General features: G+C 43.4%; 1 protein-coding gene across 2 annotated transcripts in view; it reads right to left on the reverse strand.

Moving 5' to 3' along the window:
- Window positions 1–21,084, reverse strand: part of REXO1 (RNA exonuclease 1 homolog) — a 285,055-nt gene that overhangs the window by 26,842 nt on the left and 237,129 nt on the right. For both annotated transcript variants that reach the window (XM_077475823.1, XM_077475822.1), the window contains exon 14: window positions 15,109–15,247. In XM_077475823.1, coding sequence (XP_077331949.1) covers window positions 15,109–15,247 — 139 coding nt within the window. The remainder of the gene's footprint in view (window positions 1–15,108; window positions 15,248–21,084) is intronic.

Here is a 21,084-nt window from a genome sequence, read left to right on the forward strand (position 1 = left end):
TCTGTCTATAGAATTGGTCTATATGAGGGGGGGGTGGCCCCCCCTTTTTTTTCCCTTCCCACAGTGGTATACATTATTAGAATTGCTGAATTTACGGATTTATGTAACTAAATGGATGGGGAGCACTGTGTCACTGATTATTGATGGGCCTTTCCCCCCTCCCCCCCCCCCTTTTTTTTCTCACAGTGGTATATATTATTAGAATTGTTGAACTTATGAATATATGTAATTAAATGGATGGGGAGCGCTGTGTCACTAATAACTGTTGTTGGGGCCTCTCCCCCCCCCCTTTTTTTTCCACAGAGGTATATATTAGAATTGTTGAATTTATGGATTTATGTAACTAAATGGATGGGGAGTGTTGTGTCACTGATAGGTGTTTAGAATGGGGGGGGGGGGGGGGGTGGGAGAGGTGGATATTTTATGATGGTTTATGATTCTTAGGAATGTAATAGCTGGGTGTTGTTGGGGCCTCCCCCCCCTTCTTTTTTTTTCCCCCCACAGTGGTATATATTAGAACTATTGAACGTATAGATTCATGTAATTAAATGGATGGGGAGTGCTGTGTCGCTGATAACTTTTAGGCACCTAGAATGGGGGGGGGGGTGGGAGAGGTGGACATCTTACGACTATTTAGGAATGTAAAAATTGGGTGTGGTTGGGGCCTCTCCCCCCCGCTCCTCTTTTTTTCCTCTTTCTTTTCTCCCCCTCTGATAGTATTGTTCTCAGTTTGGGGAGGTCGGACCATCTGGGGGGGGGTAGTTAGCTCGGGCACTCTTGGATGGGTTTTGAAGTAAGTGGGCCACAATAGAGACCCCAAGGGGATGCTCTGATGGGCAGGGACGGGTGGGTCTTTGAACACGCGCTGTATGTATTGGGGGAGTAGTGGATGCGGGGGGGGTGTCTCCGGGGGAAGGGGGGCTGCCATCTCCCTCCCGCCGTTTATTATTCTTGGTCTAGCAATTATTGACGTCAATGAGTAGAGTGAGCATTATCTCATGAAACGTGAGGGGTTTGGGAGACCCAAACAAGAGAGCGGCGGTCATGCTAGAAACAGAGGGAAGGGGACCTGGCTTGCTTTTTTTTTTTTTTTTTTTTTTTACAGGAGACGCACCTAACTCCAAACACAGTTTTGCAGCTAAATAATCGGAAATTTCAGGCATATTACCATTCCTTCCATTCTTCGTACTCTAGGGAAGTGAGTGTCTTAGTAAGGAGGGGAGGTTTGTCTTCCTGTATTGCTTGATTGGCAGGCGACATTATATCCTAGCCAATATTTACATACCTCCTCCTTTTAAGCTGGAGGTTATGTATAAATTATTTGCGTTCAGCCTGGATAAACTAGGTGTCCTGTGGGTACTACTAGGGGATTTTATTGAAACACTAGATAGGAGTTCCTTGTCCGGATGAGAATAGAATAGGTCAATTGCAGGGATTCTTATCAGAAATAGGACTGAGTGACCTTTGGCGAATGCGACATCCCCAGGAGAAGCAGTATTCCTGCCTCTCTAATACTCATCACACTCCATCAAGAATAGATATGGTCCTTGGGAACAAGGAGGCATCGGGGCTGGTACAGGATATAGAGTATGGTGTAAGGGGGATTTCAGATCATTACCCCGTCTATTACTGTGAGCATGGGAGATAGAATGGGCCCTGGGGAGTAGAGGGTAAACCCTGGCTGGCTGGAATTGATTGGTAGATCTAGTTACCCGGTGGACAAGATTAGGGAATTCCTCCAAATCAATAGGGGCTCAGTGGCATCTGAAATAGTTTGGGATTCCTTAAAAGCCTATATTAGAGATATACTAATACAGCAAATTGCGACAATCAAGAGGGAAACCCGAGAAAAGGAGAGTGTAATAAGAAATTATGTCACTCAGGCGGAGAAAGCGTATATAGAGGATCCATCGTTAGATAGGCAGAAGGTATGGTTGGATAGCCAACAAGTATATAAAATGGCACTCTTGAAGAAGGCAGAGAATAGACGTATATTCCAACGCCAACATTATTTTGGCGAAGGGGAGAGGGTGGGTCGTGCCCTCTCCCTTTTGGTCCAAACTAATAGTTCCTCTACAGCGATACAAGCGATTAAAACGCTGAATGGTGACCTTGTCTCCAGCCCTTCTGCGATCAAACAGCAATCCCAACTCTATCAGAATATGATAAAATGAGCCTTGAATTACCACTTATGCTAGAAGAGTTAAAAAACGCAGTGGTTGAAATGCCCAACTATAAATCCCCAGGCCCAGATGGGCTACCAATAGAAATTTACAAACGTTATGGCGAAGTGCTGCTGCCGGAACTCCTGGAAACGCTAAACCATGCACTGGAAGTGGGTGAACTTCCCGTCTCCATGCTGGAGGCCAATATCACTTTAATACTTGAGGGGAAGGACCATCAGGAAGTTTCATCATATCGGGCAATATCTTTGTTATGCTCCGATGTTAAAATACTAGCTAAGGCCCTAGCGACCCGTCTAAATAATTGTATCCATAAACTAATACACCCAGACCAGTCTGGGTTTATCCCGGGCAGGACAACCAGCACCAATATCAGGAGAGTTTTTCTTAATATACAAACACCCAGGGACAATGATGGACCTGGAGCTATATTAGCTCTAGATGCCACTAAGGCCTTTGACAGCCTGGAATGGGGTTATTTATGGGGAGTGTTGGAGCGTTTTGGCTTCGGCCCTTTATTCATTCGATGGGTAAAATTACTGTATAATAGACCTAGGGCAAAAATTAAAATGGGAACTGTATTCTCTGAAGCGTTCCAGTTGAAAAGGGGGACGAGGCAGGGATGCCCGCTGTCTCCATCTTGTTCGTACTGTCTATGGAACCCCTGGCTGTCCTGACGAGATCATGTCCGGACATCCAGGGATTCCGTGGTGGATTGGGGGAAGACAAAATTGCCTTGTTTGCGGATGATGTTCTGTTCTTTATTGGGGACATGAACTCTACCTTGAATAATGTAGTGCAGATGATGGGGGAGTTTGGGCAACAATCGGGCCTGGTAATCAACTGGAACAAATCAGCCCTCCTGCCGTTGACCAGACCCGGGGATTTATTACCGCCTATAATTATGTGTCTAGAGGTGGTGTCTAAGCTGAAGTACCTGGGTGTCTGGATCACTGGAGAAGTAAATCAGTATGTTAAGGAGAATTTAGTACCATTATTGATGAAACTGAAACAGAAGGTTAACAACTGGTGTTGCCTCCCTCTCCGTGGCGGGGCGCTGCAATTTAATTAAAATGATCTGGCAGTCACAAATTTTATATATCTTGCACAACTTTCCAATTTGGATCAATCAGAAGTGGTTAAAGAAATTGGAATCGCTATTTCGTGATCTAATTTGGAACAAGGGGCAAGAGCTCAGACCAGGCTACAGACAATGCAGCTCCCCGTCAGGAGAGGAGGAGTGGCGATACCACACCCGAGATCATATTTTTTGTCAGCCCAACTCCAGCATTTAGTTGGGGCTGGGCTCCAAAGCGGAGGGTGCCCAAACCACAAACTGATGATTGACAATGCACCTCATAAATCATTGGTTGAAGTTTTGGAAGCCAATTCGTTTGCCCATAGATGCCCTACTAATGTACTAGCGAGGAAGGTGTGGCAGACAGTAAAGCAATTCATGGGATATGTGGGAGTGACCGATTATACCCCTTTATGGTATAATGGAAACCTGGCTGAACTAAATAGTATAGATAGATCTTTGGAATGGGAGAGGCAGGGGATTAGTAGGCTAGTGCAATTATATGAAGGGAATCTTATGAAATCCTTTGAAGATCTTAGGCAGGAATTTAGTATTTCCAATAAGACGTTTTATAAATATCTGCAATTGAGGCATGGAATTCAAGCACAGTACGGGTCACTAGTTATTGAAAGGACTGAAACTCCCTTGCTCCAGGGACTTATTGACTGAAGGCAAGTAAAAAGCCAGATCTCTAGGTTATATATAAAACTTAGGGACAAAATTTTGAAGGGGGAGGGACCCGATAAGAGCAGGCGGGGATGGGTGGGGGATGTAGGGCCGATAACTCAGGAGCAATGGGATGAGACACTTGAACAGGGGAGTCTGATATCTATATCTCCATCACAGCGAATGTCTCACTTGTTTCTTATTCATAGGGCATACTATACCCCCCAAAAGATGTGTAAAATGGGTAGGAAACCCAGGGATGATTGCCCCAGATGTGGGGCACCAGGTGATCTTCTCCATATGGTGTGGAAATGCCCAAAACTGTACAGGTACTGGATAGAAATTGTACACAGAATAAACAGGATCTTTAAGACTACTTTGAAACCAGAAGCCAAGATCTGCTTACTGGGGATTCTAGAGGAGGGTAGAATTCCCTCCCTAACAAGGACTTCTATATTAAGGTGCCTGTACCAGGCTAGGCGGCTAATAGCAATAAACTGGCAAGCTAAAAACCCCCCTGTACTAGAATCATGGGCAAACGCAATTAACTCCACAATTTGGTGTGAACGAGTGATGTTTATAAAACAAAATAACTTAAAGAAATTTAGGGCGTTATGGAACCCCTCGTTGAGTGATATGGGTTACCCCCTGAGTGGGGTTGTTGAGGGATAGATTTAGTATCCGTCAGTCTGGTTTGTGGTCGGGGGGGTAGGGGGGCCTTTTTCTTTTGCACCCCCCTCGGTGGACTGCCCTCTAGGTGCACCCCCCCTCTCCCTTTCTCTTGACCCCGATGGCGTCCATCATCTTCCAACCAGCCAACCATGATTGAGGTGGCTGGGGCTAGCAGCGTGTGTTCGAAGTGGGGGGTGGGTTGGGTGGGGGGTTGGGGGATATTTATGTAGGCAAGCCTGTGGTAACTTGAGTGTTGTATATGGCTTTGCCTTTATTATATATGCATGAGATGACTGTCTTTGTGAATTGTGAAAGCTACTGTAAATTTGTGTTTAAAAATTTAATACAGAGAAATTAGTACAAAAAAAAAAAAGTAATGGCACGCAAACAGTAATGGCACGCAAACAGAATATTGGCATGCATTAAAAACGGGATCAACTCCAGCGATAAAAAAATAATTCTCCCCCTCTACAAGACTGGTCCGGCCGCACCTGGAGTATGTTGTCCAGTTCTGGGCACCAGTCCTCACGAAGGATGTACTAGAAATGGAGTTAGTACAAAGAAGGGCAAGCTAATAAAGAGAGTCTGGAGAATATTAGTTATGAGGAAAGGTTGCGAGAATTGACCTTATTCTCTCTGGAGAAGAGAAGCTTGAGAGGGGATATGATTTCAATATACAAATACCATACTGGTGACCCCACAGTAGAGATAAAACTTTTCTGCAAAAGGGAGTTTAACAAGACTCGTGGCCACTCAAGTTAAAATTAGAAGAAAAGAGGTTTAACCTCCTGAGATCCGCTCTATAGCCGAAATGATGGCTATAGCGCTGATCTACATTGCCGGGACACCTCTCTTCACGTCGTCCCCTTTCCTGGCTCCACGAGCACGCATCGGGGGAAAATCTGTGTTGGCCGTGTCCCCTGGTCCCCAATCACAGAGACCGTTTACAGTGCGATTGCTGCCTCCAATGAGAGATGATCTCAAATGTAAACATATGAGATCATTTCTCATTGTCTGCTTGAAGCTGCTGCTAAACACAAGTGTGCCAAAACAGTGCCCAATCAGTGCCCCTAGTGCCATCAGTGCCCCGTCATTGCACCATCAGTGCCAATCGGTGCCCAACTGTACCAATCGGTGCCCATCTGTGCCACCTCAACAGCGCCCATCTGTGCCACCTCATTAGTGCAATCAGTGCACATCTGTGCAGTAAATCAGTACCCATCTGTGCCACCTCATCAGTGCCCACCTGTGCCACCTCATTAGTGCAATCAGTGCACATCTGTGCCGCCTCATCAGTGTACATCAGTGCAGGCTTAGCACACACCTGTGTAGTCTCATCACCACCAGCAACCAACCATGTCTGAAAGATGCTTTTCCACCGAGGAGGCATACCAAATTCTTTCCACTGCGGAAGAGAGCAACGGGGAGCTCTCTTTTTCAGATTCCCTTTCAAATTTGGATTCTGAATCTGACAAAATTATGAGCCAGTCCTCAGTAGTGAAACACTGAGTGACTCAGAGGAGGAATATATCCAGCACACCAAACAAAGGCGTTCTAGTGAGGAGGCAGAGGCATCCACCAGCGCCGCAGTGCCTCTGCAAGAAAGGCAAAGTACCAGTGGGGTGTCACCTCAGCCCCAAAGGGTTAGGACCCATGCCAGCCTTCCCTATGCCCTTCAGAACCCCTTGTGCTTCCTCCTAATTCAGGAGAGGCCAATGTTCCCCCTTTCACTGCACAGCCCGGAGTCCAGGTGGACACGGAGAATTTTACCCCAATACATTTTTTTCATTTAATTTTTACGAAGGACATGTTGGCGTCAATTATAGCCCAGTGCAACCTGTATGCACAACAATTTATTTAGCAAAATCCAACATCCTATTAAGCCTGTCCCTACGAATGGAGAGACCCAACAGTGGAGGAGTTCAAGGTTTTTTTAGGCCTCAAAAAAAAAAATCAATTGCGTACCTATTGGTCAACCCACCCCCTCCACCACACGCTGCTCTTTTCCGCGGTAATGCCCAGAACCAGGTATGTGATGATCACGAGGTTCCTACATTTCAGTGACAATACACAGTGCCCTCCCTGAAATGACCCAAATTACGACAGGCTTTACAAAATTCGCCAAAAATGTAATTATTTTTCAGAAACATTCCCCCAATTGTTTACCCCAGACCAACACATGTGTGGATGAGTCCCTTATTAAATTTAGTGGCAGGCTTAAAATTAAGCAATTTATCCCCAGAAAAAGGGCCGGCTATGGGGTGAAGGTGTACAAATTATGTGACCGAGTCACAGGGTACACATATTCCTTCATAGTGTACGAAGGGAAGGACACCCAGCTGCAGCCCCTAATTGTCCAGACTACTTGGGATCCAGCGGGAAAGTTGTTTGGGACCTCATATACCCCCCCTCTACTGGATAAAGGCAACCACCTGTATGTAGACAACTTCTACACATCTCTGACCCTGTTCCACGACCTTCACCGGAAGAAATCACCAGCATGTGGCACTGTAAAAAAAGAATCGGAAGGGCTTTCCTCAAAGTCTTGTCAATAAGAAGTTGAGAAAAGGAGAAATGGCAAGTCTGTGAAACCAGGAGATTCTGGCAGTGAAGTGGAGGGAAAGAAGGGATGTATACATGTTGTCTTCTATCCACAGAAGGAATGGCCCCATAAAAAAAAAAATGCATTTATGAATATAATTTGTTCATGGGGGGAGTCGACTTCCATGACCAAATGATGGAACAATACCTTGCCACAAGACGGAAATACCATTGGTATAAAAAAGTAGCAATTTTTTTCAATTGGCCATATACAATTCATATGTCATTTACCGCAACTCCACCCAAAACTCCAAACGTTTCTTTGGCTACCAGGAGGAAGTTTTCACTGCCCTTGTTTTCCCGATCGGCCCACCAGAAAATATTCGATCAGATGCTATTAGTCGACTCTCCGGGCACCACTTTCCTGATAAAATCCCTCCCAAACCAAAAGGCCAAAGACGTCAAAAAAGATGTAAGGTGTGTACCAGAGCAGGAGTTAGAAGAGACACATATTATGCACAATGTCCTTCCCAACCAGGCCTCTGCATAGGTGACTGTTTTCGCGGTTACCATACTTCAATAAATTATTAGTGAAGTATGGTAAACGTAATCCTAAGTTCCTGCCTTCATACCCCTTATGCCACTGACTGCTCTGCAACTGACCCCGGCTTGTTATTCGACCAGGCTTATGCCTGTCGATTCTGTACATACTGCTGCCTGATCTGGAACTGACCCTGGACTGTTATTCGACCATGCTTCTGCCTACCGATTCTGTACATCCCTCAACCTTATATTTTTTGAAGGCATTCTTTGCTTTTATATGCATTTTTACATTGGAGTTAAGCCATCTAGGACTTTTGTTCGCTCTTTTAAATTTATTACCCAATGGGATGCATTGGCTAACGCCCCTATTAATATGCTCTTAAAGCAAACCCATCTCTCATCTGTGTTCTTTGTTCCTAAGATTTTATCCCAATTCATGCCTTCTAGCAAGGTTCATAGTTTAGGGAAGTTGGCGCTTTTGAAATTCAGTATCTTTGTATTCCACTTATGTTTCCCATTTGTGCGCTTTATACTGAAGCCAATTGACCTGTGATCGCTGTTAACTAAATTGTCCCGTATATCACATCCGTGATCAGGCCTGTATTGTTGGTAATCAGTAGAATCCATAACGCTTTATTTCTAGTTGTTGTGTCTACCATATGACCCATAAAATTCTCCTGCAAGACATTTAGGAACCGGCGAGCCTTAGATGAATGCATGGTTCCCTCCTTCCAGTCTATGTCGGGATAATTAAAATCCCCCATTATGATAACACTTCCCATCCTTGCTGCTAATCCAATTTGTGATAGATCTGTCTCCCCTTCCTCCCTCAGGTTAGGGGGCCTATAGCATACTCCCAGTATTATTTTCCCCTTAGCGTCATCCCTTTGGAGCTCTACCCACAAGCATTCCACCTCCTCCCTAGCTCCCTTAATGATGTCATCGCTCACATTTACTTATACATTATTCTTGCTCTATAGGCATAGCCCTTCCCCTTTTTTTTACCTTCTCTATCCTTGCGAAAAAGGGTATACTCTTGAATGGTTGCCAGCCAATCATGAGAGCTGTTGAACCAGGTCTCTGAAATTCCCACAAAATCCAAATCCTCCTTATACAACAGTATCTCTAGTTCACCCATCTTGTCCGCCAGGCTCCTGGGATTGGTGATCATGCCACACAGTTTAGACCGGTCGCATGTTATCCTCTTATTGTGTTCCGAGGTTGCAACTAGGACTTGCTACTATATTTACTTTGGGTTTATGTGCTTTGGTCAACCCATCACTAATGCCTCCAATACTACCCTCTGGAATATGTTCCGTGCTCTCTCTACCTCTGGACCCTCCCCCCTTCGCCTAGTTTAAAAACCCCTCTAACTTTTTGGCCATCTTCATTCCCAGCTGATCTTTACCCTCCTCATTTAGGTGCAGTCCATCCCTTCTATAGTACTGGTTATCAACTTAGAAGTCAACTAAGAATGCCAGTCCTACAGGAACCAAAATCCCTCCTACAATACCAGCTCTTCAGCCACTTGTTTACTTCCCTAATCTCCTTCTGACTTTCTGGTGTGGCTCGATGTAGCAGTAGTATTCCTGAGAATGCTACCTTGGAGGTCCTTTTCATCAATTTAGCACCCAAGTCCCTAAAATCGTTCTTTAGGACACTCCATCTGCCTCTGACTTTGTCATTGGTGCCAACATGCACCATCACAGCTGGGTCTTCCCCAGCCCCTCCCAGTAATCTGTCCACAAGATCTGTGATGTGCTGAACCCGAGTGCCCGGTAGACAACATACAGTTCGGTGCTTCAGGTCTTTATTACAGATTGGCCTCTGTCCTAAGAATTGAGTCCCCTACCACCAGAATAGGTCTTTCCTTTACCCCCCCCCCCCCACACTCTTACTGGAGGAGTTCTTCCCCTGGCAGCTAGGAGAGTCGCTCAGCTTCAGAAGTGCTGGTCCCTGACTGGTTTCACCAATGTCACTCAATGGAGCGTACTTATTGAGATGCTCTAGCCCTGGATCTGCCACTCTGGCACTCCCCTGTCTACCCTTCCTGTCACCCATCAACTCTTTCCTAGTGCCTGCACCTCTGTCTCCACCCGCCTCTGTGCTGGCCCCTGCCGTGTACTTTCCTGGCTCTCCTTTAGTATGGAGGGACTTCTCAGTGCTGACAGTTGCTTCCCCAGATTCAGAATCTGGGCTTCCAGGGAAACAATGTGCTTACATTTTGCACAGCAGTATTGACCCTCGATCGGATGATCAAGGAAAGCATACATCCGGTAAGATGTACGAGTCGCCTCTCCACACCCACCTGGCATCATACCTATTCATTTAATGAATATTGGGAGTATACCCTGTCCAAATTACCCAACAACTAGCTTCCTAACACTAATACTCAACAAGACAATACACAGGTACTCGCAGACCTACGTGCACCCGCAGAATTGAGGACCTTTAAAACCAGAAAGGGATGCATGCTCCAGTTGGCTTTTGAAACAGTGAACCTTTTGGATTTGGAGGTCCGCTTGCTTTCATGGAACTGTAAGGCGGTGGGACAGCCTGAAGCGAGGAGGGTGGAGGGATAAACTCATAGACCCCGCTCAGGAGACTGAAATGTTCTAGGATGTCAAGGCCATGAAGGCCAGTAAAAAACTGCTCTGCTCCTTCATTTTAAGGCATTTCCTGGGGGCTTACAGACCTTACGGTTACAAGCCTGATGGTGTAGTGGGTGTACAAGCTCAATCCTGGACCTGGAGGCCTGAGAGAAATGAAGGAGCCCTTTATAGACTCTAAAGTAGCTGGCTGTACACTGTACAAATGTTAACCTATTCCTGAGTAAATGGCCAAAATGTGCTGAGTGGGACCTTGTTGGCTGCCTCCTGTCTCACATCCCTTCACTGAAAAACTGAAGGAAATGGCCAGAAAAATGTCACCTACAATGTGGCTGCATTCTGTCAGATGTAACTGCTGTTCTGACAGCTGGCTCCGCTGGCACAGTACACAGTGGAAGATTGACCCCTCCCCTATGTAGAGTGGATGGAAGAATCCTCTCCATGCTATGTAGAGCTGATGGAGGACTTATATTTTTCTTCTCTTTAGCCTGGAGAGGGAACTAAGCTATGCTATCAGTAAATGGCCTAGCCTTATTTGGATTTTGGATTTGGTTCAGGAGAAACATGTTTTTTGCCGCTGATAATTCCTTGATAAATCCAGAGAAGTGTTGAAGCATGCAAAACATTTTTAAATCAGGCACAAGGTCCAGAAGCTCCCCCACACAGTACAGTTGGGCTGTTGGCATGAGCTCCAGTGAGATCTGAGAGGATAGAACTTTGATCACAACTGATCTGTGCAGCCCAGACACAACATCTGACAGATGAATGCAGCTGCAATAAGAGACTTTAGGGCAGGGACCTTCAAGGCAATGAAGGGCTTTGAAAGAGTCGTTAGGCATTTGTTCCAAGGGCAGTTGAATGCCTAGGAACAGACCACTATACTGTTGAGCAAAGCACTTGGAAATGGTAAAAAGCCCTATCAGGAGTAGGTCAATCCTTGTACAATTCTGACAGAATAACTAAGTATAAAAAGAAAGCTTTAACTGACAGGGGACTTTTACGGGAATCAATGCTCATAGCCTTAGATGCAGTGTACTCTGAGGCCCTAGAAGCACATGAACTGTGTCCGAGACCAAAATGGTGTCTGAGCTTAGAAGTGTTTTCCACAGACTCTTCTTGTACCATGTCATCCATGATGCCCTCTTCCCCATCCCGTATAGATTGTGCAGAAGCACACACTGACCCAATGGAGGAGGAGAAGCTTGTGGCCCGTGTTGTGAAAACTGCAATCATAGCCGAGACCTTTTCCATGAACTTCAACAGAGCAGAGGAAAATTGTTCTCTGGACACAAAAAAAAAAAAGGGGGAAGGCTCGCTAAAAGAAGGTTATTCCATGGAGGGGGATGGACTCTAGCAGGAGACAGGGATTCAGGCTGTCAGTATCTTGCTGTTTTAGGGAGGAGCTACTGCCCCTTTCAATGTTGTTAGTGGAAGCTAGTGTGGCCCACCGAAGCGCCAATTTTGAACTTTTGATTCCTGTAAGCGTGTGAGGAAATCCCTGCAGGGTACTCAAGAACCACTTGTTGAGCAGGTTAATGCCATCTGTGACCAGGTCACCTTGAGGCAGCTGCAAGGAAGAAATGTCTCAGGCCTTGTGGAAAGACTACTACATATGGAGAGCTTCTGAAGGAGAAGAGAAGGTGGACATTCACCACCAAAAATGACACCGCCCATTCTCCAGGAGGCAAGATACAGCACAAATGTTTTGCTGGCCCAAATAGAGTGTGAGACCGAATTCAAAAAGTATTGTGGCACTAAAATGGTCGCATTTGGGAGTGGCTTGTGCAACTGACTGTGCTAAGGTGTCTCAATGCCCAGAGGATAACTGTGGTAGCACCAGGAAGGAACACTCCCAAGGAGGTGCAGGACCTGTGGGGGGTAAGCCTGCTCCCAGTAGTACAGGGAAGCGCGTTTTGCAGCCATATATAAAAGGACCGGGATAAGTCCTGGTAAATGTAAGAAGCAAAAAGGAACATATAAAGTTCAGATGCAAACAACAGAAATGAGAATTGACTGCAAAAGCTAGGAGAGAAAAAAAAAATGACACTCTGGTCACTGTAATAGTACAGACAGATCTCTGAAAAAAATAAATCACTGAATCCCAGGAAAGCAGTTTTATCTGTAAGCTCCCTGTGACTTGGGCAAGTGATGCGATGTGTATTCTTCAGTTTGTACAGCAGTTCCATAGTGAAATGAAACCACAGTGGAGCAGGGAAAAAGTTTTCTGTGCCAGCATTATGGACGGAGATCCTTCTGGGTAGAGGTGGTAATGGGGTTGCAAGGAAAAGTGTTTTGGAGGCCAACGTGTTCTCTCAATCTTTAATAGGTGTGCAGGGAAACTGTGGTTTTTACAAGATCAGCAGTGGGAGTAGAGGGAGGGGGGCTGCAAATATCTGGAAATTAGGGATGTACAGATGCAAGTTTTTTTTTTTTAAGACCAAGTACTGATAATTTTTCAAGTACTCACCAATACCAAATACCAATCCCCATTTTGCTCTTGGATGCAATTTTATTTTACACATAATGCCCAGCTATGTGCGGTACAGTTTTGACAGTGAGATTTCAGCCCAGATCACAAGTTCTTGTGCAAATGCTTAGTATCGGCACCGATATGGGTTTTGGAAACAGCAAGGTAATGTTTGTGCTCTGTTGAGAAAATAATTGTCTGATGGGGTACATTTTTCGAAGGTTATTCAAAAATGTGGTAGTTCCATGGATAATCAAAGCACAGGCCTTGCATCTAAGGCCGTTGAAGAATGATGTAGCATAGTTTGTATTGTTGAGCTCTCTAACTAGGTGCTATTTTTTGCCCACATACGGGCTTGCCTAAAAATTTGGGGATTAATGGGGAAAACATCTCTTCAAGGTGTCCTTTACTTGTCTTATGGTTGATGACATACTTTGTGATGAAGTGGAGTTATTCAAAAAAGATTTTTAAAGGCATTTCCCTCTTCATCCTTAGAGTAAAATTTATAAATGTTTTTTAATTTTTATTTATTCATTCTAATAGCCTCATTACACCCTCTAGTTGTGTGTATCTCTATATCTCATCCAAGTACATTTTTGATATTTTCTTTACTTTTTACATTTTTCCAGTAATAAAAATATAATAAATAATGATAATAATAATAATAAAATCTTCTCCTTTTTACTTACTAGTTGAATATTTTGCAAAAAAAGTAACCACTTGCCGACCACCCACAGTACTGTTACTGCTAGTGGCCGGCACAGGCAGGCTGGATCACATACATGTACATCATACAGCCTGCTCCATTCCTGCAACTGAAGTGTTTACATGATCACAATGTCAACAAAGCAGCTATGAATGCATTTCGTTCAAACCAGCTGTGTTTGGACCACAGCGATCACATTGTACCTCAGCCAATCACAGCACCCTGTATCATGTGATTAACTGTAGCCAATCACATATCTTAGTAATCACAGCTGTTATGCATGTAACCCATTCAAAACATAGCTGTACAATGATCATTGTAGCAGCAAAGTGAAAGAAAAAAAAAAAAAAACAACTCTGCTCATTCCCTCAAGAATAGTACGGTGTTACTATGGTCACACTGAATTAATCTGATGAAGAAAAAAAAAAAAAAAAAAAAAAAAAACTGTATGGACTGTGTGTATATATATATATATATATATATATATATATATATATATATATATATATATACACACACACACACACACACACACACACACACACATATATATATATATACACACACATACATACTTTTACAGAAACCAATATACACATATTGGGATTTTTTTTTTTTTTTTAACAAAAACATGTAGCAGAATATATTTTGGCCTAAATTTCTGATGCATTTTTTATTGGATACGTGTTATAACAAAAAGTAGAAAATATAGGGTTTTTTTTTTTTTTTCGGTTATATATCACAAAAAAAAAATAAAAAAATAAAAAAGAAGGCCAGTGGTGATCGAATAGCAGCAAAAGAAAGCAATTTGTATGAAAAAAAAATTATTTTGTGTAAAGTGTTGCATTACCACCCAATTACCAGTTACCGTAGTAGCGCAGTGCTGAATATCAAAATATGCCCTGGTTATGAAGGGGGTAAAACCTTCTGGAGCTGAGGTGGTTAAAGTTTCCAGCCCCTCTCCTTTGCTCCCGCTGCTGAACATTTAAAACCACAGATTCCCTTAACACCGATTAGGCTTGAGAAAGGAGGTTGGTCTCTGAAATTAGTTGCCTCTTGTTTACAAAACATTACCCCTGCTACCCTGAAGGATCTCATTTCACATTCTCCTGCTCCGTTACCTTCTAATTCTATCACAGGACTGCTGCACAGCCTGAAGGATACACATTGCATCACCAGCCCATACTGACAGCCCCACCAACCACAGGGAGCTGTCAGGTAGCACTGCTCTCCTGAGTTTCACTGATTGTTTTTCAGAGAGCTGTCAGTGCTATTGCAGTGACGGCAGTAAGTGTAATTTTTCCTCTTAGCTTTTGCATTCAATTTGCCATTGAGTTATTTTTTTTTTTACACCTCAACTATAGATGTACCTTTGCTTTTTACATTTATCTGATTGGACACTGGCAACCAATCTCCTGAAGGAAGCTGCATAACCCTACATCTCTGAATGTATGTCCCCTATGAACAAATGATAAAATAAAATAATTGGTCCCAGGTGTCAACTATGCTAGGTTATGCCAGTGGTTTCTCTACCTTCCAATTTATCAGAGTTTTCAATCTCTTAACTCCCTGTCTATAAATATTTTCACATTTAAACCAGTTTCTATTTATTTAATCCCCGAATGACAGAAATAATATATTACCTTAAGTGCAAAAAGGTCACTTTCCAAGCTATGACCTAATAATATAGTGTCACAGCTGAACATGCAGAGTAAAACTGCTTGAACATCTCGAAGAGTTATTTGTGTGTTTTCGAGATCTTCTTCAGTAACACCAGAAAACCTAAAATAAATAAAAAAATGACACTAGGAATAGGTTTGAGAAAATCAGCTAATAAAATACAAGGAACAAAAAGTACCTATATTGTTCAATGCAACCATACCCCAACTGCCAATACTTCTGGCATAATTAAAAATAAAAAATGTCAAAAAGCAGTATAGCTATACTTTATACTATACTTTCATTTTGCCAGCCTTCAACATATCTTTCATTAATTTTGAAACTTGAGTATATTATACATATTGTACGTACAGTGTCAATAAAGAGCATTCATATTTTGTGATTGAAAATCTGTGGATATTATTTATCCCTGATCAATATAAATAGAATCTTTAAAGTAAAAACAAATATATGCGATTTAAATGACTTACAATAAAAATAAAAATAAAAAACACAAAATAACTGATTGCATAAGACAGGCCTTGCACATCTGGAAATGGTTCAGCTCTGTCAAGTCAATGAGAATGTTTATAAGAACAGCCTTTTTGAGATCCAACCATACATTTTTCGCTGAACCAAAATATAGACCCCGACCCTGGACACTATCAAGTCTTGTTTTTAACATTGTTTTTACTTTAGGCTATATGCCTTTAGGCTATATGCACTGTCAAGCTGAAAGAGAATTGTTTTTTGTCCCAAACCTCAGGCTTGTAGCAGATTGCATCAGGATTTCTACTAGTAATTTGCTCCATTTATTCTACCCTTTACTCATTAACCTTCTGGGAGCCTGCTGCAAGGAAGCATCCCCACCACGCTTCCCAAAGGGGATAGTGTGATTATGTAGGATGATGAGCAGAGTTTGGCTTACATGAAAAAAAAAGAAAAAAAAAGAAAAAACAACATTTAGGCCAATTGCCAAAAGCTTCAACACCATGAACTTGGCCCAACTAACTTCATATTCACCTTTGTGCCTTCTGTCAAAACTAAGTGAGATTTTAGAGGCATTTCATTTAGCATTGGCTTTTTTTTGCTACTATTCCATTAGGCTGCCACTGAGGCAGCCAATGTCAGCAAATGAGACTTAAAAACTACTTCAGAGTTCACTATCTTTCTAGATATTCTAAACCCTAGAATAGCTCTTCTACACCCCCTACCCCTGGCAAAAGCTTGCCACCTTCCTTTTTTATAGCAGCTAAACAAACCTCTACTAGAAGTGGGAAGAAGCCTACATTACTCTTGCAAGAACTTAAAACATGTATGAATATGTGCTCTGTCAAAAAACTCCAGTATTCTGGGAATGTTGGATATGTGCTTCCGATCATGAATTTATATATCCCTCCAAAATTCTACTGCTTGCATTTGGGGGGGGGGGGCACCGCCCGGCAGGCGAGTTGTATGGGAGTCCTTCTCCCAGCGCTCATGGAGGGGAAGAGGGGAGAGCAGGCGGCCGGATCATCAGGGCGTGAGGAACATCACTCGCGGCTTCCATTTCAATAGCAGAGTGTTTCCCACACTTCTTGTCACACACAGCCCCGCCCCCTGGTCCCAAGACTTTGCTAGACAGCCCGGGACGAGTGACTGGGGGTGGGGCTGTAAGTGACACCGAGCAGCGGAAACACACTGCTATTGAAATTAAATGAGTGATGTTCTTTGGCGCTTTGATCATCCAACTGGCATGGAGTTTTCCTCTCCTCTGTTCCCCTGCATGGTGGACAAGGTGATGCTGCATTCATGAGCATGGATAAAGTCGTTAATATTTACTTTTATAACTTAATTCTGCATAAAACATTTAAGTGTCATTTTCAAGATAATTTATGAGGGCATGTTTAGGGGCGGAATTAGGGGTGGGGCAGGGTAGGGGTTGGGTGGGGCAACTGGTGGCAAGTTAGCATGTCAGTGCTCAGACCACACGCCGCACACTGCATCAAATTGGTCTGCATGGCTGTCATCCCAGAAGGAAGCCTCTTCTAAAGATGATGCACAAGAAAGCCCGGAAAGTTTGCTGAACACAAGCAGACTAAAAGGATTAGGATTACTGGAACCGTGTCCTGTGGTCTGATGAGACCAAGATAAACTTATTTTGTTCAGATGGTATCAAGTGTGTCTGGCGGCAACCAGGTGAGGAGTACAAAGACAAGTGTTTCTTGCTACAGTCAAGCATGGTGGTGGGAGTGTCATGGTCTCAGACTGCATGAGTGCTGCCGGAACTGGGGAGCTACAGATCATTGAGGGCACCATGAATGCCAACATGTACTGTGACATACTAAAGTAGAGCATGATCCCCCTCCCTTTGGAGACTGGGCCGCAGGGCAGTAATCCAGCATGATAACAACCCCAAACACACCTCCAAGACGACCACTGCCTTGCTAAAAAATCTGAGGGTAAAAGTGATGCACTGGCCAAGCATGTCTCCAGAACTAAACCCTATTGAGCATCTGTGGGGCATACTCAAATGGAAGGTGGAGGAGTGCAAGGTCTCTAACAACCACCAGCTCTGTGATGTCGTCATGGAGGAGTGGAAGAGGACTCCAGTGGCAACCTGTGAACTCCATGCCCAAGAGGGTTAAGGCAGTGCTGGAAAATAATGGTGGCCACACACAATATTGACACTTTGGGCCCAATTTGGACATTTTCACACTCTTTCACTTTCAACCTCAGTTGAAGTGAAAGAAAATGGGATTTTTGTACTCACCGTAAAATACATTTCTCTGAGTTCGACAGACACAGCGCCCACCCCTCTATGGAGTTTTTGATATGTCTATTTACTGCTTGCTACTAAACTGAATACCTAGAGCAGGGAGTGAGTGTCTTGCTTACAGTCAAGCATGGCGATGGGAGTATCATGGTCTGGGGCTGCATGAGTGCTGCTGGCACTGGGGAGCTACAGTTCATTGAGGGAACCATGAACTCACTTTTGTTGCCAGCGGTTTAGACATTAATGGCTGTGTTGAGTTATTTTGAGAGGACAGCAAATTTACACTGTTATACAAGCTGTACACTACTTTACACTACAGCAAAATGTCATTTCTTCAGTGTTGTGACATGAAAAGATATAAGAAAATATTCACAAACCTGTGAGGTGTGTACTCACTTTTAGGAGTGTGTATGTATTATATATATATATATATATATATATATATATATATATATATATATATATATATATATATTACACACATTTTATATATATATATATATATATATATATTACACACATTTTATATATATATATATATATATATATATTACACACATTTTATATATATATATATATATATATATATATATATATATATATATATATATATATATACATATACATATATACATATATACATATATACATATACACACACACACACATATGCATGCATACACACAGTATCGCACAAAAGTGAGTACACCCCTCATTTTTGTAAATATTTAGTTATATCTTTTTATGTGACAACACTGAAGAAATGACACTTTGCTACAATGTAAAGTAGTTAATTTAAAGCTTGTATAACAGTGTAAATTTGCTGTCCCCTCAAAATAACACACAGCCATTAATGTCTAAATGGTTGGCAACAAAAATGAGTTCATGGTTCCCTCAATGAGCTGTAGCTCCCCAGTGCCAGCAGCACTCATGCAGCCCCAGACCATGACACTCCCATCACCATGCTTGACTGTAGGCAAGACACTCCCTCCCTGCTCTAGGTATTCAGTTTAGTAGCATGCAGTAAATAGATGTATTAAAAACTCCATAGAGGGGTGGGCGCTGTGTCCGTCGAACTCAAGAGAAATGTATTTTACGATGAGTACAAAAATCCCATTGTCTCTTTTGCTTCAACTGAGGTTTCTGGAGAACCGATAGCACCAAGTTTAAATCCCATTGCGGCAAAAGAGCTTACTGGTGGAGCCACATGCCGGACTCTTTGAATGAAGGTAAAAACTAAAGAGTGAGTGGCTAGGGGTCGATGAAAGAAGGCAGACACCTGGCCCTTGATGGTGCTCAAAGCCAACTTCTGCTCAATGCCCCGTTGAAGAAAAGTGAAGCCGAGCCACAGAAAAGGATCGAGGATGAACGCCAACCGACTCACACCAAGAAATGTACGCTTTCCCCGTACAATGGTATTTCTTACTAGAAGTTGACTTCCTCTCCTTCACCATAGTAGGGATCACTGATCCCGTCAGACTTCTAGCTCTCACTACTTGGCTTTCAATGGTTAGACCAGTTACTGTAAAGCAGAATGGAAGCTCAGCCCTCGATACAACTGGTCCTCTTTTAGAGGTAGCTTCCAAGGGAAGTTCACAGCCACTGGAAGATTTATGCCCTCGGTCCTTCGCAGGCACTGCAGAAGAGAAAGGCTTTGGCCCCAAAGTGACACTAGGATGACTACGGCATCTACCAGAGGAACTTAGGATGTTGCCACAAGCCTCAGTTACTTCCCATTGAGCTGAACCTGCGAAAGGGGTCGACGTTTGAGAAGAAAAACTACTAACCTGGTCAGCATTCACTCCAGAGTCAGACCCGGGTAGCCCAATTTCCTGGACGGAGCTAGAGAGGGGACCTTGGGTAGTTCGGACGTCACCCGAACCTTTACATGAATTATACCCACACAAGGAGACACAGGGCCCCCCGAAGTCGACAAATTCTGTATCCCTCCTTTGGTACCCCCAAAAGGTTTCATTTGTGGACCCCCTTGACGCTCCATGAATCTGGAAACCAGCGAAGACGCCCCCTGAAGACGTTATACTAGCGAAACATACATCGGAGGCAGTGCAAGGTCACGCAGGATATCCGGCTCCTCCTGGCTAACGGTGAGAGTGTGTGGAACGTACGCCATCTGCAGTAGATAGTGTGGCCACTCTCTGTATTGCAGCTTGCCCTAAAAAACGCCAGCAATCCCAGTGCCACGGGAAAGGCACTTTTAAATTTCAATAAAATTGATTTACGCTATGGAGGCTCTCTATCGGTTTTCCATATACCGCACTTACGTACTTGTCTGTGAGGAGGAAGGTTTAAACTATCTACAGGTCAAATGCATGTGAGCAGGCACAATCATGCAGAGGCAATTATTGACTAACTTTTTCAGTAAAGTGGTCAAAAAATCTGGTAAGCTGTATTATATTACAGTCACTTATTGGGTGTGGATTATCAAGGCTGTGGTGAAGGATCACGTGGAAGGTTGTGGTCATAATTTTCTACACCAAAGATCTGTCATCGTTTTATGTGTGGCAATCACATCACGTTTAAAAGGAGTTACCAATTGGGACAGTTTGGATCACAAGGACTTTAATATTATAGTTTTTGTAATAATTGCTGTCACTGGGGTTTTATCACATGTAGTGTGCGAGTTTGTTTTATATTTTTATATATGGTGAATTTATTATGGGTATTTTTTCAGATGATATTTGTTGAAGAGTGGCAAATATTGATTGTTAATGAGAGTGGAATTAATCACGTTGATAATTTTTGCTAGCTAGCACCCCCTACATGTCATCCAAATCACAAATGGGTGAGGGCAGACCTTCATGCTGAAGGAATCTTGTCAGTGAATCCAGAGAAGCGCCTGCTCTAGGCTTTACCAGACCAAGATTACTTGGAACTTCCCGGGGAAGACTTGAGAGATCCTTTTCCTTTATCTGCCGCCCCGGAATTTCCTATGAGCCAAGAAGGAAGGCCCCCATCTGCGATGAAGATGCTCCCCTTTCCTAGATTGAGGCAGGAAGGTACTCTTTCCCCCTGTGATACCCTTAATGATGTCATCCAGGGTAGTCACAAATAGGGGCAATGAGAGCTTTTCCTTTTTAGAGGCTTGGTCTGCCGACCAATTCTTAAGCCACAGCACACGTCTAATCACCCCTGCTGAAATAGAAAGCTTGGACAGCACAGGAGTTGCATCACAAATATACTGTAG

Source organism: Lithobates pipiens, unplaced genomic scaffold, assembly GCF_037356315.1.
Source record: "Lithobates pipiens isolate NorthernLeopardFrog02 unplaced genomic scaffold, aLitPip1_a1.2 Scaffold_13, whole genome shotgun sequence".
In the NCBI taxonomy this organism is placed as follows: domain Eukaryota; kingdom Metazoa; phylum Chordata; class Amphibia; order Anura; family Ranidae; genus Lithobates; species Lithobates pipiens.